Source organism: Nomascus leucogenys, chromosome 4 (assembly GCF_006542625.1).
Source record: "Nomascus leucogenys isolate Asia chromosome 4, Asia_NLE_v1, whole genome shotgun sequence".
Taxonomy (NCBI): Eukaryota; Metazoa; Chordata; class Mammalia; order Primates; family Hylobatidae; genus Nomascus; species Nomascus leucogenys.
The window spans coordinates 43,065,600-43,093,482 of NC_044384.1; the positions used below are offsets into that span (position 1 = coordinate 43,065,600).

General features: G+C 42.8%; 1 protein-coding gene across 4 annotated transcripts in view; it reads right to left on the reverse strand.

The window, feature by feature from the left end:
• The window catches only part of FHOD3 (formin homology 2 domain containing 3), a 491,472-nt gene that overhangs the window by 14,304 nt on the left and 449,285 nt on the right, over positions 1-27,883 (reverse strand). For all 4 annotated transcript variants that reach the window (XM_030810562.1, XM_030810561.1, XM_030810560.1 and 1 more), the window contains 6 exons: positions 25,484-25,666; positions 23,463-23,582; positions 22,088-22,249; positions 19,125-19,315; positions 9,809-10,001; positions 4,348-4,522 (listed from right to left, as the gene is read on the reverse strand). In XM_030810562.1, coding sequence (XP_030666422.1) covers positions 4,348-4,522; positions 9,809-10,001; positions 19,125-19,315; positions 22,088-22,249; positions 23,463-23,582; positions 25,484-25,666 — 1,024 coding nt within the window. The remainder of the gene's footprint in view (positions 1-4,347; positions 4,523-9,808; positions 10,002-19,124; positions 19,316-22,087; positions 22,250-23,462; positions 23,583-25,483; positions 25,667-27,883) is intronic.

A 27,883-nucleotide genomic window follows, 5' to 3' on the forward strand; every position in this document is an offset into this window, starting at 1 on the left:
CAGTACTCCAATTACACGTTAGACCATTCAACTGTGTCCCTCAGATCTTACATTTTATTCTATTCTTTCCATTTTTTCTTACTATGCTTCTGTTTATACATTTTCTGTTAACCTGCCTTTGAATTCACTAATCCTCTTTTGCTGTGATCAATCTCTGTTAAGCCCATCCAATGAGTTTATTTCAGATATTTTGTTTTGTAGTTCTGGAATATCCATTTGATTATTTATAGAGTTCAATTTGCTATTGAAATTATCTACCTTTTTACCCATTTGTCTATGTTCCCTTTAGTTTTTATTTTAACATTTCTAATGGTCATTTCAAGTCCTTTACTGTAGATTTCAACATCTGAATTACATGAGTCTGCTGCTATTATCTATTTTTCTTCTTGATTTTCAGTCATATTTTCATGTTATTCCTGTGGCTTGTAATTTTTATTACACTGGACTTTGTGTATAGAAGGACGCAGAGACTGAAGTCAGCATTATTTTCCTCCAGAGAGTCTTTTCTCTTCTATTAACAGATACAGTGAGGTATTGAGCTGGGTTTAGGCCAGAGAGCAGCTTTAGTTAACAATCAGTCCACATTTCCCACCTCTCTTTTTCTTGAGGCCAAGATCAGTGAGTATCGGTTCAAGGTGCTTACTCTAGCCTATCTTTGTCTCCTCAGTTTAAAGACTGCAGGACATCTCCTTCAACCTTTCTAGCCCAGCATCACCCGCTGACCTTCCTCCCTCCAACCCCCATCCCGCAGTGCTGCATTTAGCAAATGTCTCATGGAGAAAATCATCTGCATTTTGGCCTCCTCTCAATTTCAATCTCTTATACCAGTTCACACAGCTACTACAAATTCTGCTGGCTTCTCTTTCCCATTAGAGTCGCTCCACTACCATAAGCCCAATCCTCAGCTTGTGCCCAGATCTGGCAAATGCTCACAGAGAGGCAATGTCAGCTCACTCCAATTCTAGTTTGTCTAGTCCTCTTTCCTTTTACAGTTCTCTAATGTTTTTTAAAAGAAGACTTTATTATTTTTATTTCTAGTTGTTGTAGCAGGTGGGTGGCTTGCCACTCCATAACACATGCTACATGAAAGCAGAAGTCTCCCTTGAGATTGGCATTAATGTGCAGAGAAACTGAACAGCCTCCCATTCTAATCCCTTTCATATGCCAGCAAAGATGACCCTATGTTGTACAAACCCAGCAACATCTTTTCTCTCTATCCTTTCTGGTCAGGAATAGATGTTTCTTTTCCTTTAAAATTGGTACAACCTATTTATGTTCTATTACTGAGATCCACCCCCTAAGAAGGTTTCAACTGCACTCCTCCTGCATTCACCAAGACACAGGGACTCAAGACTCCAGTCTGATGGCTGGGGTCACCATGTTGCAGGCATTAATTTTCACCTTCGCATCCCTGTTGGCCATGTTTAGCCTAGCATACAAAGCCTGCAAGAGCTGCTGGGCACAGACAGGCTCATACATGGGATGTCTTAGGCCTTTTTGGGTGCTACAGTGTAAAAGTGATACCCCTTGCCATGTCCCCCAACACTGCAAAACGATTTCTCATCCTTGTTTTATGCTGGCTCTACACTGACATTCTCTATTGTTCACCATTTAATGAGACTGTTTTCTTCACTTTCCGGCCTTCCCCACTTTCTTCTCTCCTCTCCTTTCTTGTTTACACACACTCTCTCTTCAATCACTTCCTGGAATGGAGGTCTTTTACAGACAGCACTGGTCAAGAAGAGGGTACCTTTCCTTCCACATAGCAAACCAGACAATCAGAATGTACCCCACATAAAATCAGGGTTTTGGTTCTCCTCAGCTGTGTCTGTCTGCTCTTGGTCACTAAAAGGCTACCTTTTCATTGCCAAAGCATAATATTATTTTCTTCTCCCAATTCCACATCCAAAACTATCTATGGAAATTATAGTTTTGGGAAGAGGGTTTGGAAAGACCAGATCTCAGAGAGACTAATTATCTTTAATTCTTTGATGTAATAATAACATAGGCAAATACTTAGGGTGTCTGGGGATCAAGGCTGTAGTAAAAGATATGATTTTTCCACCCTGTCATCTGTGCCTCAGTTGGTGTAACACTGGGGCAGAGAGGGAGGAAGCCCTTCTTCAAGCATATTTTCAGCTGTTCATCAAAATAGAAGCCACACATATATATATATACACACACATATATAATACACATATTATATATCACATATATAATACACATATTATATATAATTATATATTATGTATATAATATATATTTATAATATATATAAAATATAATATATAATACATATATATTATTTTATATATATATATTTTTTTTTTTTGAGACAGAGTCTTGCTTCTTCGCCCAGGCTTGAGTGCAATGGCGCCATCTTGGCTCACTGCAACCTCCACCTCCAGGGTTCAAGCAATTCTCCTGCCTCAGCCTCCCCAGTAGCTGGAATTACAGGCATGTGACAGCACACCCAGCTAATTTTGTATTTTTAGTAGAGACAGGGTTTCACCCGGTTGGCCAGACTGGTCTTGAACTCCTGACCTCAAGTGATCCACCCACCTCGGCCTCCCAAAATGCTGGGATTACAGGCGTGAGCCACCGTGCGGGGCTGATGCCCTATATTAAAAGGTAAACACCAAAGTCCAACATTAAGACAGAAGAAAAGAGAACTACAATTAGTAACACTGTAGTCACATGAAGTGAGAAAACCAGTCAGTAATTTAGTAAAAAAGACTGAAGTGCCAATCTGCTTGGGAATCCCACAAAAACCCTAGGGTTCCGGAGCACAGCCTGCAGGTCCCTTTGAGGTCCTCCTTGGACAGCAGTTTGTGGCTCTTTGGTTCATAGGAAACTATAATCAGCCATATGCGTGGTGTGGTAATGACTCACCTTCTTCTCAAGAAAACTCAAAGCTGCATTTATTTTTTCAGTTATGCTGAATTTATCATTACTACCATTATTTTTGTATATTTAAGAATGTTGACAACAGCAAGATTCCAAAAAGCACTAGTTAGTGAGCAAAGCCTATTAGAAGTCACTGAAGAGCCTCCTCAGGTTTCTCCAGACTGCAGCCCTCTAGATTCTAGCTGCCTTTCTGCCTGCATGTTCATTAGAGCCTACGAAAATGTCTGGTGGGCGCAATATTCATTTGTTCACTCACTACTGCATTTCTGTGATGTGTATGGCAACCCACAAACCATCTTACCTGGCATGCTGTTTTACTTGCTCTCCCAGCATAATTACTTCTAGCACCCCCTTTCACACCCTAAAGTATCCCAGCTTGGACAAGATTATATGGTTTCTTCTAGCTGCATGCATAGTGTGTGCTAAGCAAACACTGGGAGAAGAAAGCCTGTCTCCAACAGTTGATTCTCCTTAAAGTTGACCATCTTTAGTAGGTCTAACTGGGGTCTCTGGAGTGCATGGAAGAGAGTGGCCTGGTGATAGGGACAGTGCCCAGAGGATGAGGTAAATGGGGGTGAATGGGAACGGGACAGGCAGAGGAGCGGGCATCCTGAACTGAGGGAGCAGCAGGGAACTCCGGGACGAGCAGCGTGCCGTGCCAAGAAGCGCCGTGGTGACCATGCAGGGTGTGGGAATGCCAAGCTTGGGAGATAGGACAGGACCTGCCTACAGGGGACCTCCAAGAACAGTGTGAATACTGTGGGCTTCACCCTGCAGGCAGTGAGGAAACCCAGGAGGGTAAATGGGTTATCGGGCCAGACCAGGGAAACACGAGGAAACATTCACAGATGTCAAATGCATCTTAACCCCTTCTAATGATAAAAACAAATCTGGAAACTCCAATCTGGCCACCATTTTGAAGTTTTAGTTTTTGTCTCTGCCTAAGGATGTAAAAAAAGGGACAAAGGGGTAGTGCTGTAGGGAGGGGTTGGCAACCTTGTCCTATGTAGTAGATGTTTTAGGCTCTGTGGGTCCTACAGTGTCTGCCACAGTGGCTTAACTCTGCCAAAGTAGCCACAGACACTGCACAAATGAGTAAGTATGGCTGTGTCCCAACAAAACTTTATTTCTAAAAGCAGGAGGAAGGCTGGATTTGGCTTGCAGGTTGCAGTCTGCCCACCCCAGCTCTCCCTCAGGAGGTCGTCCCCGGTAAGGATTCCCTCTGTGTAAAGTGAGGTACTCTCGTGGGAATGTTTGTTTTGGAGATAAAGCTATTGAAGGTGGGTCAGGAAGACGCTAGTGAAAGAATGTGTGTGGTTAGGTTGGCACTGGAGCTGAGGGCCAGTTACAGCCGTGGACCGCAGCCTGCGATGGAGTCCGGACCCCCCCGGAGTAGCCAACCTGAGAAGACAAGACGAGCCCCGCGCAGCCAGGAGTTACCTCGGCTTGCTCGGCTGCGTGTGCGGACACCCAGCGCGGGGCTGGCGTCCTCCACGGAGGGGGACGAGGTTTTCAGCACAGCCTTCATGTTCTCGTGCTCAGCCGCATCCTCCGCATAGCTCAGACCCTGCGGCTGGCTTGGGGGCGCCGGAGAACTGCCGGAGAACTTGCCGGACTGCAAAAACAAAGGGAGGTTAGCAGGTGAGGGAGACTCCCCAAAAAGACAACTCAAGCTTCTAAAACCCGTGGTTGAGGAAAACCTCCTCTCCTCTGTCTTGTTTTGTTTGCAGACACATTCATTACGGCAGTCACTGAAGTTAACTAATGACAAAACATCTGTGCCTACAGGAAGATCTAATATGAGACAGAAAAGCCCCCGGCCCCAGAAGATCCACCACCCATTCATCCATTGTAGCCGTCTCTCTCACTCACTCAGATCCCCTCAAAGGGTGGCTGTCAGGAGCGACCGGCATTGGCTCTGGGAAGGTCTAAAGCCAAATGTGTTTCTAACACCAAAGCCCTGATATGAGAATTGAAATGAAATATGCCTTGTTAACCAAGCATATTGAGCTTTATTTTTTTACTTAGTGTCAGAAAGCAGTTAAATTTTTCTTAAATATCACTTATGATGGTAGAATTACAAAAGTGGGATTGAATCACAGAATCCTAGCATGTTAAGAGTTGGGAAGAATTCTTCTAGACCTAGTCCCACCTTGCTTTTATGGAAAGGGAAACTGAGGCCCTTCAAGAATACGTGGCTTGCCAGGGACCCCAAAAGAATTGGTGTCAGGGCCCAAAACAGAACAAGACACATAAATTCATGCTGATTTTCTCTGACTGAACAAAAGGTCAGGACATATATATTTTAAAAGAGGTATGCTGGAATACCATACATACACAATACCAAACACCTGGATGAAGAACAAAAAGTCAGATTAACATTTGCAAAGAACAGCTCCACGGATTGCTGGCTTCCTTTGTCACCCAGTGTCTCAGGCATGGCAACAGGGTTGGGGACACATCTGTGGCTTGTAGCATCTACACGGCTCTCTCCTTATTTTCCAGGGCCAATTAGCCCCCTTGGTCTCTGGTTCTCGCACCTGCATCCAGGGTCTAGGGAGGAGCCCCTGCCATCTGCCACTGCATGGACATTGGCCCATGGGAGCCATTAACACCAGCAGAGGAAATGGGCACACATCAGAGGCTGCCTACTGGCTGGGGACAGAGACTCTAGCCTGGCCCTTGGCCACTGCCCCACTTCCTCTTTGATTTCAGGACTCTTCATGTGGTTATTCCGGAATCTAGTTCTCATATTTAAGTTGCCAAAGGAAAATTCTCTGTCCACTTTTCCAGCAGTAGGGAGAGACCTGCTAAACCTGCCACTTGTGACATGGTTACTGATTAGCCAGGCCTCAGGGACAGCTCAGAAAATGCATTTAACCCTTCAGTCCCTGGCACATGTGGCATGATGAGAGCCCCTGTGAGGTGGTTAGTGATCACACGAAAACCAACCAGAAAAATGTCCATGCATTGTTTAAAGCACTGAATGGTGCTCACACTTCATGCTGATTATGTTAGGTTAGACCAGAGCACACATGAGGCGGTCAAATGTGGCATTCTTCATGTTCATAAACGGTCATACCTCAACTTCCTCCTCGTCATCAGTCTACCCGAGAGGACAGGACAGGACAGGACGGAAAAGACAGAAGGGATTCTTAGAAGGCACAGAAGTCAGCAAAAAGATCATCTCAACGTCACATAAAATTCCAAGTAAATAAACTGGTCACCACAACCAGGATACATCCTCTTGAGTTGGGAGCTGCCAGGCCCCACCCTCTTGTCCTCATCTGGACACTCCTTGCGTGAACTCCAAGATCGCCCATGACCAGAGGGACTCACAGGGCTCTGGGCCAATCTTCTGGGGCTGTCCCTGAGGTAACAGTCAGCTTACTCGATTCCCTGACCACCACCAACCTCACTCGCAGCTGTGGATCCTGCTGAGAGTGTCCTGCTCTGTGAACCATATGGCTTGGCTGGCCACATCCTTATGAGCCCATCACGGCCTGACAGTCATCAAGGCCCCTCTAAGTGGACTGGCTTCTGTTTGCTCGGCTCTGCCTGTCAGCTGCCGGCCCTCCCATCCCATCCCCAGTGCAGGATCCCTCCCTGCCCAGGCTACCGGTTCTGGGCTACCGCTAGTCCTTCCACATGCAGGCCAGCCAGGACAAGTGAGACAACTTCTCCAGCTGTGTGTTCACATTACTCTCTCCTCAGGAGCATGAAATTAATTTATTTTTGACATCTCACCTGTTTCTCATGGTGGCCACCTGAACTGACTCTCCATACTTTTAATTACTTTAGCACTAAACTGCTTTAAGTTACTTTAAATAAAATATCCCTCTTCTAACATAAATTGAGAGTGGAAAGTCATGTCAATCTCTTGATCATAAATTAAACACACTTTCAATTTAGGAGTGTCCGTGAGGTTACAGGGCCAGGCCAGCAAATCAGATTAAAGTGTTTTGAGAATGAACTATGCTTTTGGAAGTTAAAATGACAAACCACTTCCAGTCCGTAACATTCCACGCTGCCTCATCCAAATGGCATTGCGACAAGAGACAACAGTCCTGTTCCATTACTCTCTTTTAAAAAATTCTTAGTTTATTTATATAACCTGGGATGGCTGGCATTTTTCCAGAAATTCACACATGTTCAAGGTGCTACATATATAAAATATCGGCCCTCTCAACATCCCTAAAAGTAATCATCATTCTCTTTCTATAGAAGAGGAAGCTGGGGTTGAGAGGGGTTAAGGGTCTCACCCAGGATTACCACTGCCCTCCAATGTGGGAGGCCTGGGATTGACCAGCCTGGGTTCTCACAGCCCACCTCGGGAGTGTGAATGCGGCAGAAAGGCTATAGTTGCCTCGTGTTGCCTTGTCTATGTCACCATTTGCTCTAGGACCAACTTTGTACACAGGATGAGGAATTAGTTGCTCAGTGATCCTGGCCTGGGAGGACCCCTGGATGATGAAAAGGAAGCCTTCTGAATACCCAGAAACAGGGGGAGAAGAAGAGGGATAGCAATCAGGAGCTGGTGCATGGGGGCTGCAGATTTTACCCTCAGACCTCTCTTCTCTAAATGCTACCACTTGCATCCTCATTTTATTCAGCATGCACATTCAAGATGACTTACTACAAACAGTTTTCTCTAAAATCTCTTCCAGCTCCAACGTTCAGGGGGTCCGTGATTCTAAGTCTATTGTCTGGCTTTGTTTTCAGTGGTTTAAGTTGTGTATATATCATTTTTAACCAGGTTATGATGTCCTTGGGATATAAGCTTTTCTTTATACTCACATCTTCTTTGGTGTCCCAGGCACTGCTGGGTGCACAATGAGCCCTTAATAATTGAGTTGGAAAGACCCAAGGCTGTACACTTCTCCTTAAGGGACAATATCCTAATGTTCCAGCAGACGGCAATCTCTCTACATGAATGATGCCACTTTGGCCATTAAAAACATGGGCTAGGCTGAGAATGAATCCTGACGAAGCCTATCCTGTCCAGATTTTAATGGGAATTTAAATATTTTTGAATCAAACTCTAGAAACATTCACCTCTGTTTATGATTGGGAAAGCCAAATGTTTTAAGAGAAAGAATTTAAAAATTAGTGGGATCTGTAAAAAATCTCAAAAATTTAGCAAGAAATTTTGATGTGTCCACATAACTATAAGCATATTCGGCTTGTATGTGTCTCATAGCCACAAAATAAGCAATCCCTTTTTTTAAACTTTCAAAAATAATACTATGAATAAAATGTGGGCCACAGTTTGCCCATGTGGATCCAACATGCTTCCTGGGTTGCTGTCTTCCAAGAGGCTGAGGATCCTACTGAACTGAGATTTCAGGAGAGGAGACAGAAGACTCTTGGCTGATGGCACTGGAATTCAGAACTGCTTGGGTCGGGGATAGAGCTGTAGAAAGGGCTCCTTCTGCACAAAAGTGACCTGAGCACTTCCTAAAGGTACAGAAAATTCCAAGAAAACAAGGAGCTTACGCAAAGGTGGATGGTAAGAGAAATGATTATCCCATGGTTCTTAAAATTACAACAAAATTGCTAAGTTAATGCATCTGGCCTCCCATGTAAGTCAGACCCTCAGGAATGTGGACTTCTAGAGAGCAATAACCAAGTGCCCTCTGCTTGGCTGACTACATACACACATGTCTGTGCACATAGGGCGGCTTCAGTGAGGTCTTCCTAATTGGTTTTCTTCCTCCCCCCAAAAAATCTGCCTAACTAGGGTTCAGTTGAAGCGTGTAACTACTCAGATGATGGCACGCCCTGTGGCTTAATCCTTTCCTCATTCCATTCCCTCTATTGCCAGAAGTCCATGTGCTACTCAAATGCACGCACAGATGGGAGAAATCCATGGGCACCAATCCAAACCATGAAAAAAAATCACACTCTAGAGTCCTTCAACAAGTTCCAAATATGACCTGTCAATATCAAAAAAAGATGACTTTATTATCGTTGAGTCTGTTCAAGAAAGAATAAATAGTGACTAAAGGAGGATTCCCAGAAAATTTCAGCCTTTTGCCTGGAACTGACCTTACAGTAATGGATGAGGTAAGTGAGATACTAGCCTGGTTTTTATGTTTCGTAAAAGCACATTAAGAAAAAGGAACCTGCACTATGTATCTCCGTTGGTCTCTGGCATCTTCATGCATCCCTTTACCCTCCACTTTACTGAGCATCTGTCATCTGAATATCCACTGTCGCCCAAGACCTGGGTGGGCTTGGGTTGAGACAGGAGAGATGGGGAAAGAGCCCAGGAGCAGGGGAGACACGTAAGTGTGCAGGGGCTCCCCAGGGTGCTATAGGGACACTCCTACTGGATTCACTGTCCTCTGGGAACTCTTTCCACCCTGATGTCCTGTGATTCAAGGGACTGGCAAGAGCCCATTAGATTATATCTTTGAGCAATCACGTCAATTTATTCAGATGCCCAAAATGGGTGGTCCGTGTGTCAACTGACTGGTTACACAGCACCATTATGATGATTAAGATCCTGAATTAATTCCCCAATCAGTACATTTGTCTTTCTATGATAAGTGCCATTATCTTTTATATTTTTCTTCTCTTCATCCAACTTTACCCACATCACAGAGGACAAAAATAGAACCAAACATTTAATGTCATCAGCAACACGCAACACACCAAAATGGGTTCCATGTTCCTCTTCTAGCCACACGTTCTGAACTTTACGTCTCCTGGGTCCTTGTATGTTATGTAGCAGATTTTCACAGAAATGGTGGAGGAGTACTTTAAGAGCACTTCTTAAAAGACAGAATTTTTTTTATAGTTAAAAAAAAAAAGCACAGCTTTTAACTGTGAGGAGAATTCCTGATTGATCTTACTTTGAAAACGAATGACATAAGGAGAGGGATTGTGTGAAACTTACATCGGTGATCATCTTCCCTCTGGTCTTATTTCTCTCTCTGTGGTTGGCCCGTTTCTGTTTCTGCTGCAAAACCCTTTCCCTGGTTGTGCGATACTCTAGTGCAAATTCACTAATAATCCTGCAGAATTTGTTTATGTTCACCTCCCGAATTGCGTAAGGTGGATGGCCCATGAAGAGTAAAAAGGAGTGGAATCTGCAAGGAAAAAAACAGTAACAGCAAGGACTTCAGTTTTAAGAAACAAAAATTACTTGTCTAAAATCTCTCAGTAAGAAACCAATGTCAGAACTTAAAATAAATAATAATAATAATAAAGAAACCAACAAGCCACACTCTCAGTAAGCCACACTGTCCTTCATTCCTGGGGCTTTGAATTTCAAGAGTCTTCTCAAGTGAAAATGAAAACAGAAGTTCAACTCACTTTCCCACTGATGGAGGTTATATCTAGGTGGTAGGACTTCAACAGATTACTTTTTCATTTTTCATATCTGGGTTTTAACATTTTTCTAAAATGGATATATGTAAAACTTTTGTAAGAAAAATGTTAAAGTGGTAGTTTAGAAAAGTACTGCATCATTTCTAGATTATATGAGAATTGAATAGGAATAAAGAAATGTTGCTTAGAAATTCTTTTGAGTGAGCACTTAAAATAGACATGAACATGTTATGAATAACATGTTAATCCATAGTTTGTAAATAGATGCTGTTTTCTGAGTAAATATTTTTAAACATTTCTTGCGATATTACATATAACCTTAGTTTAATTAGGAAACACCAAAGAAGCAGAAAATAAATTTAACTACTTAATTTGTAAACAAAAATTATTAGACATTATTTGTTTTAAAATGTTGTAAAAGAAATTACATGAGCAGATAAGTACCCAATTTTTAGTTATTAGGAAATGAGAAAGAATACAGTGGGAGACAGAGGGAAAGCTTTCTGTGGAACAAAAAACATTATGTAAATGATACCACTATTTATAGAAAACAAATTTTGATCACTCTAATTTGTACAGTTTGAATATGAATTTTTTAAAATAAACGACGCTGGCTTACTCTTTTTGAGAAGAATAATGAAGTAAACATACAACTTGTATTTAAAGTAAAAGGGCCTAAAACATGCTAGCCAAAACTACATAACTCTTAGAAAAAAACAAAGTAGAAATCTTCCTGACTTTGGATTAATGTGTTTAGATATGATACCCAAAGCATAAGTGACCAAAGTAGATAAACTGGACTTCATTAAACTTAAAAACCTTTGTGTTTCAAGGGATATTATCAAGACTAAAAAGACAATCTAAAAGATAGGAGAAAATATTTGCAAGTCATGTGTCTATAATAAGGGACTTGTGTCAGAATATATAAAGGAATCTTACAACGCAACACTAAAAAGACAAATAAAAAATGGACAAAGGATCTGAATAGACATTTCTCCTAAAAAGATATGCACACGGCCAAGAGATACATGAAAAGTTGCTCAGCATCACTAAGGAATGCACATCAGAACCACAAGGAGACACCACATACACCCACCAGGATGGCTGTAATAAAAGAGACAGGCTAGAACAAATGTTGGTGAGGATGTGGAAAAATTGGATCCTTTCCACAGTGCTGTTAGGAACATCAAATGGTTTAGCAGCCATAGAAAATGATCTGGCAGTTCTTCAAAAATATAAACAGAGTTATTATATGACTTAGCAATTTTTCTCCTTTGCATAAAGAAATGAAAATATGTGTACACACAAAACCTTTTACATGAAAGTTCATAGGAGCATTATTATTAATAGCTGAAAGTGGAAACAACCCAAATGTCCATGGACAGATAAACTAAATATAGCACTGGATGGATATAATGGATATAATGCATGGATAAACTAAATATAGCATTTCCAAATAAGGTCCTGGACGACTGGTCCCATCACCTCTCTGACTTCATCTCTTGTGACTCCAGCTACACTGGACACCTGGTTATTCCCTGAAAAAGCCCACCTCAGGGCCCAGACACACAGAAGCCCTGGAGGGACACAGAGGCCAAGGAGCTGAGAGCCTGCAGGGCCTGTGGGGAGGGGTGAGGAGGCCATTCCACAGGGTAGGACCACAGGCCTGACAAGGTATCTGGTACCAGTTATTCCCCATGCCTAGAACGTTTTCCCCACTGACAGCTGCATGGATGGCTCTCACTCATCTCACAGGTCTCTGCCCAAAATACCACCTCCTCTGAGAAGCCTTCCCTGACCACTCTGTGTCAGGTCACTACCTAACCATTTATACTCTTATTTTTTCTTCCTGGCTCTTCTTACCGCTTGACATTATATATTAGATATGTATGATATGATATTAGGATAGGATAGTACAATATAACAACTATTCAAAATCTGTATGCAGGAAGATTTGAGGGGAGAATCCATCAGCCCACAGCTAGCTAACCAGTTCACCTCATTCTAATATATTAACGTTCTGGGTCTTATTTTATACATAAGTACAACCCAAGATTCTTTATCCTGCACTTTCTAGAGCATTGTTTTTGGATGCACAGGGGATCCATACTTAACATATAAATTGGAAATGTTGTTTAAGCATATATTTTACAAACAAGGACAGTAACAACGAACAAGGTCTGAAAAAGATCCAGATATACATTTGAAAAGAGAGAGACTATGGTATTCCTTCAGAAGAACAAAAAGGATATGACTTTGAGGCCGTAAAACTTTTAAGGAATTTTTTTCAGTTGAGTTGGTAACTTTTAGAATACATGATATGAAGATCATATGGTTATGGGCAGGCTGGCCCCCCTAACCAGTACTCCAAAGCACAAGTCAAACATCTTTGATTGTTCCATCATCTGCCTCTTACTCAAGCCTGCCACTGAGTAGCATGTCTGGCCCCGAATGGGGAGGGGTGGACTTTGGCCAATGGCACACCAGTCTTGGTGTTTACTTGTTTTCTGCCTGTCTCTCCCCCTTGAATGGCAGTCCATTGCTGTAGTTTCCTAGGCCTCCCAGGAAGGCTTTTGATATGGTTTGGCTGTGTCTCCACTCAAATCTCATCTTAAATTGTTGTTCCCATAATTCCCATGCATTGTTTAGGGACCAGGTGGAGACAATTGAATCATAGGGGCAGTATCCCCCATCCTGTTCTTGTGAGAGTGAGTGAGATCTCACAATATGTGATGGTTTTATAAGGGCTATTCCGCTTTGCTTGGCACTTCTCCTTGCTGCCGTTATGTGAAGAAGGACGTGTTTGGTTCCCCTTCCACCGTGATTGTAAGTTTCCTGAGGCCTCCCCAATGGTGCAGAACTGTGAGTCAATTAACCCTCCTTCCTTTATAAATACCCAGTCTCGGATATGTCTTTATTAGCAGCATGAGAATGGACTAATAACAGCTTTCTTCTCCTCTTCCCTGGTCCCTCCCTGTGCCTTTCACAGTGCAACTGTAGCCTAATGGATCTACAGGAGTGAGTGGGTGGGTCTGTACATCCAGAGAGTACAAAAGGATAAAAGGAAAGGTTAATATGCACGTTTAAGAATTAAAGACAAAACCCACATGATTGTCTCAATAGACACAGAAAAGGCTTTCCATAAAATTCAACACCCTTCATGTTAAAACACTCGATAAACTAGGTATTGAAGGAACATACCTCAAAATATAATAATAAGAGCCATCTATGACAAATCCACAGCCCAATATCATACTGAATGGGCAAAAGCTGGAAGCATTCCCCTTGAAAACCAGCACAAGACACGGATGCCCTCTCTCACCACTTCTATTCAACATAATGTTGGAAGTTCTGGTCAGGGCAATCAGGCAAAAGAAATAAAGGAATTCAAATAGGATGAGAGAAAGTCAAATGACATGATTCTATATCCAGAAAACTCCATCATCTCAGCCCAAAAGCTCCTTCAGCTGATAACTTCAGCAAAGCTCCAGGATAAAAAATCAATGTACAAAAATCACTAGCTTTCCTATATACCAACAACAGTCAAGCTGAGAGCCAAATCAGAAAGGCAATCTCATTCATAGTTGCCACAAAAAGAATAAAATACCTAGGAATACAGCCAACCAGGGAGGTGAAAGATATCTACAATGAGAATTACAAAACACTGCTCAAAAAAATCAGAGATGACACAAACAAATGGAAAATATCCCATGTTCATGAATTGGAAGAATTAGTGTCATTAAAATGGCCATACTGCCCAAAGCAGTTTACAGATTCAATGCTATTCCAATCAACCTACCAAAGACATTCTTCACAGAACTAGAAAAAAATTGTTTTAAAATTCATATGGAACAAAAAAAGAGCCTGGATTACCGAGGCAATCCTAAGCAAAAGAACAAAGCTGGAAGCATCACACTACCCAACTTTACAATATAGGGCTACAGTAATTGCGACAGCATGGTACTAGCACAAAAACAGGCACATAAACCAATGGAACAGAATAGAAAGCCCAGAAATAAGGTCACACACCTATGACCATCTGATCTTTGACAAAGCTGACAAAACAAGCAATGGGGAAAAGACTCTCTATTCAATAAATGGTGCTGGGACAACTGGCTAGTCAAATGTTGAAGACTGGACACCTTCCTTACACCATATACAAAAGTCATCTCTGGATTGATTAAAGACTTAAATGTAAAACCCAAAACCATAAGAACCCTAGAAGAAAACCTGGGCAATACCATCCTGGACCTAGGAAGAGGCTGACAAAGCAATCACAACGAAATTTACCAAAAGCAATCACAACGAAAGCAAAAATTGACAAATGGGATTTAATTAAATTTAAGAAGTTCTGCACAGCAAAAGAAACTATCAACAGAGTAAACAGACAACCTGTAGAGTGGGTGAAAATTTTTGCACACTATGCATCTGACGAAGGTCTAAGGTCGAGCATCTTTAAGGAACTTAAACTAATTTACAAGAAAAAAATGAACCCCACCAAAAGTGGGCAAAGGACATGAACAGACACTTTCTTTCTTTTTTTTTTTTTTTTTTGAAATGGAGTCTTCCTCTGTCTCCCAGGCTGGAGTGCCGTGGCACTGTCTCAGCTCACTGCAAGCTCCACCTCCTGGGTTCACGCCATTCACCTGTCTCAGCCTCCCCAGTAGCTGGGACTACAGGTGCCCACCACCATGCTTGGCTAACTTTTTGTATTTTTAGTAGAGACGGGTTTTCACCATGTTAGCCAGGATGATCTCGATCTCCTGACCTCGTGACCCACCCACCTCGGCCCCCCAAAATGCTGGGATTACAGGCGTGAGCCACCATGCTCGGCCCTGAACAGACACTTTTTAAAAGAAGACATACATGTGACCAACAAGAATATGGAAAAAAAAAAATCTCAACATCACTGATCATTAGAGAAATGCAAATCTAAACCACAATGAGATACCATCTCACATCAGTCAAAATGGGTATTATTAAAAAGTCAAAAAATAACAGATGTTGCTGAGGTTGTGGAAAAAAAGGAACATTTATACATGGTTGGAGGGAGTGTAAATTAATTCAACCATTGTGGAAAGCAGTATGGTGATTCTTTGAAGAGCTAAAAGCAGAACTTCCATTCGACCCAGCAATCCCATTACTGGGTATATATATACCCAGAGGAATATAAATCATTCTACCAGAAAGACACATGCACACAAATGTTCATTGTAGCACTAATCACAATAGCAAAGACATGAAATCAACCTCAATGCCCATCAATAACAGACTGGATAAAGAAAACGTGGTACATATACACCACGAAACACTATACATCCATAAGAAAGAACGCAATCATGTCTTTTGTGGGACCATAGATGGAGCTGGAGGCCATTATCCTTAGCAAACCAACACAGGAACAGAAAACCAAATATCACATGTTCTCATTTATAAATGGGAGCTAAATGATGAGAACTTATGAACACAAAGACAGAAACAACAGACACTGGGGTCTACATGAAGGTGGAGGGTGGGAGGAGGGAGAGGAACAGAAAAGATAACTATTGAATACTGGGCTTAGTACCTGGGTGATGAAATAATCTGTACAACAAACCCCCATGACACGAGTTTACATATGTAGCAAACCTTCACATGTATCCCTGAACCTAAAATAAAAGTTAAAACAAATGCAGGTTCCATAAAAACCCTATAAGAAAGCCTAGGCAATACCATTCAGGACATAGGCCTGGGCAAGGACTTCATGTCTAAAACACCAAAAGCAATGGCAACAAAAGCCAAAGTTGACAAATGGGATCTAATTAAACTAAAGAGCTTCTGCACAGCAAAAGAAACTACCATCAGAGTGAACAGGCAACCTACAGAATGGGAGAAAATTTTTGCAACCTACTCATCTGACAAAGGGCTAATATCCAGAATCTACAATGAACTCAAACAAATTTACAAGAAAAAAACAAACAACCCCATCAAAAAGTGGGCAAAGGACATGAACAGACACTTCTCAAAAGAAGACATTTATGCAGCCAAAAAACACATGAAGAAATGCTCATCATCACTGGCCATCAGAGAAATGCAAATCAAAACCACAGTGAGATACCATCTCACACCAGTTAGAATGGCCATCATTAAAAAGTCAGGAAACAACAGGTGCTGGAGAGGCTGTGGAGAAATAGGAACACTTTTACACTGTTGGTGGGACTGTAAACTAGTTCAACCATTGTGGAAGTCAGTGTGGCGATTCCTCAGGGATCTAGAACTAGAAATACCATTTGACCCAGCTATCCCATTACTGGGTATATACCCAAAGGACTATAAATCATGCTGCTATAAAGACACATGCACACGTATGTTTATTGTGGCACTATTCACAATAGCAAAGACTTGGAACCAACCCAAATGTCCAACAACGATAGACTGGATTAAGAAAATGTGGCACATATACACCATGGAATACTATGCAGCCATAAAAAATGATGAGTTTATGTCCTTTGTAGGGACATGGATGAAGCTGGAAACCATCATTCTCAGTAAACTATCACAAGGACAAAAAGCCAAACACCGCATGTTCTCACTCATAGGTGGGAATTGAACAATGAGAACTCATGGACACAGGAAGGGCAACATCACACTCCAGGGACTGTTGTGGGGTAGGGGGAGGGGGGAGGGACAGCATTAGGAGATATACCTAATGCTAAATGACGAGTTAATGGGTGCAGCAAAACAACATGGCACATGGATACATATGTAACAAACCTGCACATTGTGCACATGTACTCTAAAACCTAAAGTATAATAATAAAAAAAAATAAAAATAATAAAAAAAGAAAGGAAAAAAAAGAAAAACAAACAAACAAACAACAAACAAAAAACAAATGCAGGTTTGAACATCCAAAACAAAATTTTCTTAGCCAGGAAACAGTTTCAAAAACTAGGTTTTACCTAAAGAGACAGCTTTTTGAAACTTTTTGATCTGAAGTCAAAATATAAGTATTTAGGCTCATTTGCATGACTAAGATGATCCCACTGGTTACCAGCTATAAGGCCCTGAACTAGGGTTCTTTCTGTGCCTCAGTTTCCCAATGTGTTAAGTAAAAAAAAAAAATCACAGCTGTCTTCAGCTATGATCCTGAGGACTGTTGGTGGGAGGGAGAAGGAAAAATGAGGCACAGTCCTTGGGGCTCTCAGTCCTCCATCTCAATTTCAACAAGACAGTCCTGCTTTAATCAGTTCTACATACAGGGCTCCAGCTAAAGACTTCATTTGAACCCAGGGTTCTACGGTTTAGATACTTTGGATTGGCCACTTCCGGGTGCCACCTCTCTTTAGCCATACCCTTTTACTACCCACACCAAAACGACAGTGAACTTCTGGCTCCTCCTGGTCATCCCCAATGGGATGTAGACAGGTGAGGCAAAAGCAGCCATCATCTGGGTGACCAGCTTACCAAGGAGAATGGGACAATCAGAGCGAATACTTTATAGCTTAAGAAATAGACATACCACCAAACTGAGTTTTTAATCTGTCTGGGATAAAATGGTTAATGTAACCAAGCTCAACAGCTTTATAAGACGTTCATAAAATTACTCCAGTTTCATGACATTCCAAATAATAGTTGGTTCTCTCTCTCTCTCTCTCTCTCTCTCTCTCTCTGTGTGTGTGTGTGTGTATTTTAAATGGGGAATTGCTTGCATCATACAAAGCATGGAGGGCCAAACCAGCTCACATTCCCTGCCTCTTTGATTTCAGTAAGAAATCTGACAAAATCTCCTAAAAGTTCCCTTGAGGAAGGAAGGACAGCCAGAAGGTCTAGATAGATAGTCAGGGAGATCTATAGTTGAACAATTAAATTCCAAAAGAACTGATTAACAAATAGTTGTCAACCTGGAGGGAAGATTCTGCTTCTTATTTTTGTCCTGTCCAACATTTAAAAACTACTTGCCATTTTCTCAGTGGTCTGGATGAAGACCCAGGGAGCCTGATTATCAAAGCAGAAACTGACACAAGCTGGGAGAGGGTTCATGTGCAGATAAATGTATCAGGTTTTAAAAAGTTGTGTATAGGCTTAAGGAAAGTCAAAGAAGGAGATGAGGAAAGAAGAGAAAGAAAGGGAGGGAGGGAGGAAGGAAGAATGGGTAAGGGTCCCTCAACTGTGTTCTGTGACAAAGCAAAGGAGAAGAGAGTGGTAGCACATGGTAGGAAAGGCCCTGGCCTGGGAAGATAGAGGATCCATGTTCTAGTCTTCGGGCTACCACTGCTTTCTGGTGGCACAGCCCTGGACAGCCATGGGCCGTTCCAGACCCCATTCTCCTTGTGGGCAAAACAAGGTCTGACACATCACTGCTGTGTCTCCAGGATCCTCTTGGATCCTGTGATTCTGAGGAGGGCTGGTCCAGAGGACAGTGCTGTGATGGAGCCTGGACCTCACTCAGGTAGGCTGTGGCATAGAGCAGCTGTTGGAGGATTTGTTGCTGGAAGGTCCTCCGAAGGCCAGCTGCAGATCAGGTAAAGGAGGAACTTTTCTAACAAAGAGAGCTGCCTTGAAAGGGAGTGTCCTCTCTATAGGTGATATTCTTCCAGCAGACCCAGAGATGCAGGGTTCAATTTGTTAGAAATCTTACAGACGCAATTCCTGATAGGTAGGATTTTTGGATCAAATTATTTCTGAGATTCCTTCCAACTTTGAGGTTTGATGGCATTATATTATTGTGTAAGAAAAATTAATTATCCATGAAACTGTTAAACATCTGTATCATCAGTGTACTTGCTAGGTACCAAGAATGTACAAAAAATCTGTAAATTTAACCATCAGCTCTTAATTTCCAGTACAAATTTTTCAATATGCCATTGTACTGATATTTCTATAAGTTCCTCAATCCACTTACCTATTGATTATCCTTCTATGGACAATCTTTAAAATTATAATTCTCTCTGCACAGTCTTTCAGGAACTCTGACATCCGTTGTTTTAAAACTGGTTTCATTTCATGTTTTGCAATTGCCTTGAGGTGATCCCATGAAGCTTTGCATCTTCTCTCCATCTGACATAAATTATCCTGAAGTTGATCAAAGTCAACCTGAAAATCAGAGCGAGAACATTGCAAACACACTGAAACCGCCGGACACCAACCTGAACTGGGAGACCAAACTGCCCCTGGGGAGAAACAAACATCAAAACCAAATTCACATCTTGAAATACAAACATATTTACAGCCTAAAAATTATTCACATGTGTATCTGTCATTATCTTGACATCACATTATTTAGTGATAAAACTGTTCTCCAAATGAACTCAATACATGTGTTACCTTTTTTGGCCATATTTGGAAGTAAATCTTTGGGAACTGTAAATTAAAACATGATATCAAGGAACGCTAGTACAAGATGAACTAAGAAGATGTCTCATAAATTTTTTTCAGAGCACTCTTATTCTTCAGCGATAATATTTCTCTTAAAGTTGAGAAATGCACCCTAGTCCTACGAAGATGGCTCTGCTATGCTGGGGACCAACTAATGGGCAGCCAGCTTCTCTTCGTGATAATCTCCTTTATAATGTGAGTGACAAGTTATTTATTCACCTGCCCACTCACTCATTCCACCAACACTCATGGAGAAACTAGCATACACCAGTCTCTAAGCCAGGCATTGAACATAAACACAAATGCTGAATGAGACAACTTCCTGTTCTCAAGGGGGCTAACTTACACACAGGTGATTCCCAAACTCTGAAGGACACACAGACCCCACCAGGCTCGTGTATGTGCCTGTGTGTGGGTGAGGGTTGCCAGCAGATGCACATCACACATGCAAGGGACAGATGTGACAGAGTGCTGCCTGTGTATTCAGGGACGTGCAGACAGCCTGGATTGCCTGAAGGAGCCTGAGATGAGGTTTTCTAAAGTGATGATTTTATAGAATTTCCAGACTAAAAATTACATAAATCAGAGAGATTTTTAGTCATGAAAAAAATACATCAGAGGGCCACATTTAACAGAGGGATGGGGAAAGAAATTGAGAAGGACAGGAGCAGAGGAAGAAATACATAAGTGGGTGTGCTGAAAGGAGGTGACTGAGGTGGATAGAAAGTACCTAAGATGGGAAAGGCTGTGTCCAGCAAGCAAAAGTCAGAGCAGCACGAGGTGCGCGGGGGTGAGCGCGAGGTGCGCGGAGGGTGTGGCGGAGATGAGCGGGAGGTACGCGGGGGTCAGCAGGAGGTGAGCAGAGGGTGTGGGTGGGGGGATGAGTGGGAGGTGAGCGGAGGGTGCAGCGGGGGGTGAGCGGGAGGTGCGCAGAGGGTACAGGGGCAGAGGGGCTGAGCGGGAGGGGCTGAGCGGGAGGTGCGGGGAGGTGCGTGGAGGTGAGCAGGGGCACGGAGGTAAGCCGTTGCTACTTAGGGGCCACTGACAGATGCAACGAGCAGGGCCTGCTGAAGCCCACAGGGGACTTGCTGGAGTGACCTCAGACCTCCAGGCCCACCCTTAGAAGCACAATGAAGGGGAAAGAGTTCGCAAAGGTGGATTCTGTGAGAGGATCTGTGGCACCAAGAGGATGAAGACACGCAGAGTCGTGTCTGGTGTGAGGCAGGGAGGCAAGCAAGACACCGTATGTACTGGGCTTCCTGATGCTATTGCATCAAAAAGAGAAGGCGAGTTTAGGCAAAGCCCTGGGATTCAGGTATGCAAGGTTTCATGGCACTCTGAGGAAAATAATTTGTCTGAAACCAAAGGAATCCTGAGTCCAGATAGGAAAGGCTTCGCTTTCTCATGATACAATGAGGCTTAGAAAAAAATTCTGATAGGCCAGTTCAGGATCCCCTGCTCGGTGCACCTGGCAGAGGCCAGCCTGTGGCTCTGGAGGTAGCTGGAGGAGGCTCTCGGCTACCAGGTCCCCACAAGCCAGGGCTGTGGCAGAAGGCAGACAGACAGGAAGGGCCCCTTGAAGCAGGCCTCAGCAGCCAACCGACATCCTTCCCCGCGTTTGCCCACCACTGTCTTTCTCTCATGCTGAATTCCAACACACCCCAGTACTTCCAGCTCTCATGCTGCAGCCAGGGGTATTTCCAGAAGGTTCCTTCACACTGGCCTGGTTGCTGTGCCCTATTTAAGAGTATCTTCCACCCCTGCCCTCTCCCCTAGCGAGTTTCCTGTGCTCCTAAGACCTTCACATCTCCCAGTTCTGGTGTGTTTGGGATCCCTCTAGGAGTTGGTCAGCCTCAGTGACCCCCTGCACTAGAGGCAGCCAGGTGTCCACATACTGTGACTGTCTCTTTTCTAATGAAGCATAAGTTCATGAAGATATTAACTCTGCACTTGCTTTAAGAGCTTGCAGCTGAGAGCCAGGCCATATACTGTTTACAGCCCTATAAAAATGTTCCCTCTGGGCAAGATCATAGGGACTGCCGATCTGTGGGGAGCAGGAGCCGGGAGGGCCCTGTTTTCTGGCTCCACACCTCACTGCAAGGTCCTATGGACATCTCAGGAAGAGCCACATTGCATCTTTGTGACATGGTTGCCCACCTAAGACAAGCTGTGCTGTTTCAGTGTTCTAGAGAATTCACCCTGGTGAGTAACACTGCCTAACAGTGGACGCAGGGTTTAGAAATGGGATGGCAGGCTTGCCTTGCATACCTCAGTAGGAAAGAATCCGATTGAGAACCGGAGATAGGAAAAAGATCTTAAAAGTTCATTAGAAATGCCACAAAACAAATTATATTCACAAACTCTAGAGCAGAGAATGCAGGCAGCACTTGGGCATTTTACTTAATAGGGCACATGTTACTCGAGGATGACCAATAAAGATCCCGTGGCTGCAGGGAGACCAGGCCCAATCCTTAGCATCCGCAGACATACCTTGGCTGACCTGGTGATGGCCCCGATCTCCGAGTACAGATCGGAGCTGTCTGGGAAGTTTTCCACCACCATGGTGCACACATGGTGGAGAAGCGACTGCTTGTGCACTGTGTCTTTGACTTCTGGAACCTTCTCGAGGTAGCTTAACTCAAACGCTTTGGCCTGTTTTGCAAACATCAATAAAAGAGAAGTTTCAAGCAGGCTCTTAGAGAATAGCACAGGATGGTTAGAATCAATTCCCAGCTGCAGTCACCCAACATTCAGTTTCTCTGTGGCTGAAGCTCCTGGGGTCAACATGCTCCATGATCCATGGCTGATCACATGTGGGCCAGCCACATTGAGAATACTGAGAATGAGGGAGCCTCTAGCCCTTTCCCACCACAGCCATGAGCCATGTCCCAGGGCTCACCCCTAAATCAAGGTGCTGTGGGACTGGGCTCTGACATCTGCCTATCTACTTCTTCCTCCTTTTGCCTGCCGTTGTCTACTTCCTGGACAAAGCTGGGCCAATTTTAAAAAGTTGCTTTTCTTAATAGCTAATGCATGCTGGCTTAATACCTAGGTGATGGGTTGATGGGGCAGCAAACTACCAGGGCACATGTTTACCGATGTAACAAACCTGTACATCCTGCAAATGTACCCTGGAACTTAAAAGATTTTTAAAAAGTTGTTTTTCTTTAAGCATCAAAATGCATATAAGCATGAGTATTTGAGTGATAAGCTCAGAAAAAAAAAATGGGGCAGAAGAAAGTTTTCCAATGTCAAGTTTGAAAGCAGTTACACTTCATAAAGAATCATGTGTGTGTTTTTCTGTTTTCTTATTTATAGCAAGACACAGGTTGAAATAAATAGGCCCTGATATATATATATATATATATATATATATATATATATATATATATTTTTTTTTTTTTTTTTTTTTGAGACAGAGTCTTGCTCTTTCACCCAGGCTGGAGTGCAGTGGTGAGATCTCAGCTCACTGCAATCTCTGCTTCCCAGGTTCAAGTGATTCTCCTGCCTCAGCATCCCGAGTAGCTGGGATTACAGGCGCATGCCACCATGCCTGGCTAATTTTTTGTATTTTTAGTAGAGACGGGGTTTTGCAGTGTTAGCCAGGATGGTCTCGATCTCCTGACCTCGTGATCCGCCCGCCTAAGCCTCACAAAGTGCTGAGATTACAGGTGTGAGCCACCGCGCCCGGCCTAGGCCCTGGTATCTTAAGAACAAAATTCCTTCTAGATTTTCAGCAAGAAGACACAAAAGTCATTTGTTCCACTGTGCTTTGGGGGACCTGAGGTACAACCTTCATCAGCAATTGCTGGGCAGGGATTTTGTGACAAGGGGGGCTGCAGGATGAGGGATGGGGACAACTTACATTAGTTCCATTTAGAAAGTTCCCAATGGCTAAGAGAGTAGACAGGATAAAGCCCAAGGTTTTATTGTTCTCCAACTGGTCTATTCCTTCCTTCAGGTCCAGGAGTGGTTCTGCTACTTCCTTTCAGTTAAAAAAAAATTAGATGATAAAGAATGTACAATCTGGCCTTACTTTGTTCCTTTGACTTTTTGTATAAGGGAATAACACACAGTGTTCTCCCCAGCACAAGGCAACCCCCTGCGATGGGCATTGCTCCTAGGTATGGAAACATGTGGCAGGGAGAGCCTCTACTCCCCAGACCCTGCAGTGGAGACCAAAAGGATCTTGTGCTGGGGTGACAAGGGCTCTGGACTCCCCATTCCTGCCTCAGGGAACACCCTCCTCTTACTCTCCTTCCTGGCTGTGGCTGACTCCTGGGACACTCTTCCTTCCCATCTTCCTTCGGCTTCTAGACCACAGTCTTCTTCTTTGCTTTTTCTCCTTCCAGGCAGATTGGCAATGAAAGTTGAGACCTCGGTGTCCATGAACTGCCCCAGGCCTCCTCCTCCCCTCAAGGCACTCCATGGCTAGCCACCTGGCAGCCTGGGCTGCTCACTAGAAGGCTACTGCCCTCTACCCCGCTGCTTTCATGTCCCCCTCCCTCAGACCTCCAGCCTGCTCTGTAGCCTCATGGCCTCCGTCTCCCCCCACCCTCTCTGCTGTTATTCTGTGGCCCCCACTCCTTTGTCTTGATTGAGGCGCTCCCCCAGCCTATATCCCAAAGCCAGGAGATCCAGCTTCAGTTTCTCCAGCCCAGGTCCTGCCAGGCTGACCCAGTGATCTGTTTTCTCCATGATGTTACCTCCCTTGGCTAAAGAAAGTCACCTGAGCATGCTGTCTGGTCTTGTGACCCAGTCATAGCAGTCACCTCAGCAATCCTAGGTGTCTTCCTCTCTGCTTGACTTCCTGATGAATTCAAATACTGTAGTTCCCTCCTGAAGTCCCCCAAACCCACCACCAACTATCTGGCCCTCAGTACAGGACCTTGCTCCTTCCTTTGCCAGAATATGGAGACCACATAGCCTCTCCACCTGGCTTTATTTTTTTAGGGATGGAGGTCCCACTCTGTTGCCCAGGCTGGAGTACAGTAAGGCGATTATAGCCTACTGCAGCCTTGAACTCCTGGCCCCAGGTGATCCTCCTGCCACAGCCTCCTGAGTAGGTGGGACTACAAGTGCATGCCACAACACCTAGCTAAGTTCTTAAAAATTTTTGTAGAGACAGGGTCTCACTATTGATGCCCAGGTTGGTCTTGAACTCCTGGCTTCAAGCCATCCTCCTGCCTCAGCCTCCCAAAGTGCTGGGATTACAGGTGTGAGCCACCGCACCTGGCTCACCTGGACTATAGAATCTCTCTTCTGCGGACTTCCTCTCAACTAAGATCCCACACAGTTCACTTTCCATCTCCCCCATTTCGTCTCCACTGGCTCCTTCTGCTCAGCCTGCGAAAAACTCCCACTGCCCTATTCCAGAGAGGATGCCCATGTCCTCTGCTTTCTACTCAGGAGGAGCCTCCTCAAGCTTTCTCCATTAAGTCCCCTTTCCTTCTGTTCTCCTCCCAAACTCTTGCAATGGGCATCATAAAAAAACCTGCTAATTGCCACAATCACTGGCAGTTTAGGTGATTATCATCAGGTCGAAGGATTATAGGAAATTTTCTATATTGTGCTTTTCTGTATTTTCCACATTTTCTACAATGAGAATATAGGATCGGAAAAAAAATGTAATTGTTTTGTTTTGTAATCAGTGACCTGGTGCCCACAATCTAGTGTCTGAGGCTGGTGCCAGGCAGACACTTTAGAATCAGCCTTCATTGGCCAGCTGCTGATCACTTGGTGTACACACGACCTCCTCATTGTCAACTCATCCTCCACACCCTATGCCAAGAATGATATTTCACTGCCTTAATACTGATAAATGAAAAACTGCCTTTCTCAACACTGTGGATGTGGGATTGGCTGCCTGTCTTACAGAGAGCTTACCTTTTCTGTAGTTTCATAATCCATTTTGAATGCCCAGAGGTGAAGTCGTGCGGAGAGCTCGCTGATGGAGGAGAGGGTGAGGAGGAACTGCTCTGCACTGCCCAAGGGGATTTCAGGGTTGGCCAGCTGAGCTTCCTGGATTTTCTGCTTCTCCTCGTCCGTGGGAATCATCGTTAGAATTTTCTGGAAATAGGAGATGATATAGTATATTTTCTCCTAGTGATGGACCCTCCCCTGCCTCTTCAATGTTATAAAATTCATATTATAATTTTCCAACCAGGTAGTAGAGGTATCTACAGGTGTTATATTGTCATAAACCGAATATACTTGAAGCACCTTGACCCAAATTTTCAGGGTCTCGCACACAAAGGACATTCTAGGCAAGAAAGGGAGATGAGAGGTGAGAGAAAGACGAAAAACAAGACACAAGATTAGAGAACAGCTGCCTATTCCCTAGGAAGTAGAGTAAGACATGTCAAAAAGATATGCTTTGTAGCACTTCTCCTGCATTAATTTAAAAGCTTACAAAAATGAATCATTTTCAAAGAACTCAGATTGACTTTTGTTCATGTGACATATAATTATTTTAACTGTATTTCAAAACTTACATAGAAATGATAGCACCTTAAGTAATACTAAACAAGTCTGATTGCAGAAAAAATCATGATGGTATCCATAAATACAAGCTAATAAAAAAAGTATATCTTTTTACTTCTATTTGTTTCTGGTAAAAATCAATTGTGGAAGGCAGAGAAGGCAAAAAGGCACCAGAATACTTATGATTCTCATACACTCAAATTCCTTTGTGATTACATTTTTTAAAGTAAAAATTCTCATGTCTACTCTTACTATTCCTATTGAACATCATATAGAAATCTTAGCCAGGCACATAAAAGAAATAAAAGGCATACAGACTAGAAAGGAAAAAACTGCTCATACACACAGATGTCATAATTGTCTGCATAAAAAACTATAAGGAATCTACAAAAAATTTCTAAAACAAACAAGTGAGTTTAACAATGTTGTATGTTATAGGGTCAATACACTAAAATCCATCTTATTAGTTCACTATCTATACATTTATAATAAACTAAAATTTTTTAAAATGCTATTTACAGTGAAACACATAGGTATAACTAACAAACCCTGTTAAGTATCTTTATGCTGGAAACTAGAAAATGCCGATGAAAGCAATCAAAGAAGATAGAAACTAATAAACACATGGAGAGACATACTATATTCATGGATTGAAAGACTCAACACAGACAAGATGTTAATTCTTCCAAAATTGATCTATAGATTTAATTCAGTTCCAATCAAAATATCAGTATAATTTTTTGTAGATATATGATGCAGGACAGGTGAGACCCAAAACTGGGGCTTAGCCTGGGATGGCTTTTGGCTTTAACCAGGAAAGAATTCAAGGGCAAGCTGGTGGTGATAGACTGAAATTTTTTATTGAACAGCACTGCTCCTTCTGGAGCAGGGCTAACTCCTAGGCAGTGTGCCCAGAGTCAGCAAAGTATGGGCTCTTGGCAACTGTATTTATATTCATGTAAATCTATTTTCAATTATATGCAAATTAAAGGTCAGGTTAACACAAATTGAGGGGTGGGTTGTTTAGAACTTTCTAGGAAAAGGGCAGTAAGTTTTGGGTCTTGCCCTGGAAAGGGGTGGTAACTTGTGGGTTGCTGCCATGGCATTTATAAATTGGCTTTAGTGGGAGCAGCTTATACCAATGAGCAATGAGGGCAGCTAAGGATTGCTTTTGTCACCATCTGTGGTTTTTGTCAGTTTTTTTGCTTTATCCCATCTGAACCAGATCCTGTTTTGGTCATCAGGGTTGGGACCAGAAAACAAGTCCTGCTGGTCTCCTACCTCATAGAGACAAGCTGATTCTAAAAGTTACATGGTAAAGCAGAAGAACTAGAATAACTAAATTTGAAAAAGAGTAACCTTGGAGAAATTAAATAACCTGACTTTAACAAATAAAAAGCTATAGTAATTGAGACAATGTGTCATTGGTAAAAGGATAGACACCTAGATCAATGGGACAGAGCAGACAGTTCAGAACAGGACACATAAATGTGGCCCGTTGATTTTGAAAAGGGTGCAAGGCAATTCAATAGAGAGAGGATATTATTTTCAACAAATGATGTTAGAACAGCTAGACTCTATATGCAAAAAAAGCAACCTCAAGTTAAACCTTACACTATACATAAACTCAAAATGGATCACAGATCTAAAAGTAAAATGGAATACTATGAAACTTTTAGAAGAAAACATAGGAGAAAACTTTTATAACCCACATTAGGCAAAAAATTCTTAGACATGATACCAAAAAAGAATAAGTTAATAAACCAAACTTTATCCAGTTAAAAACTTTTGCTTTGTGATAGA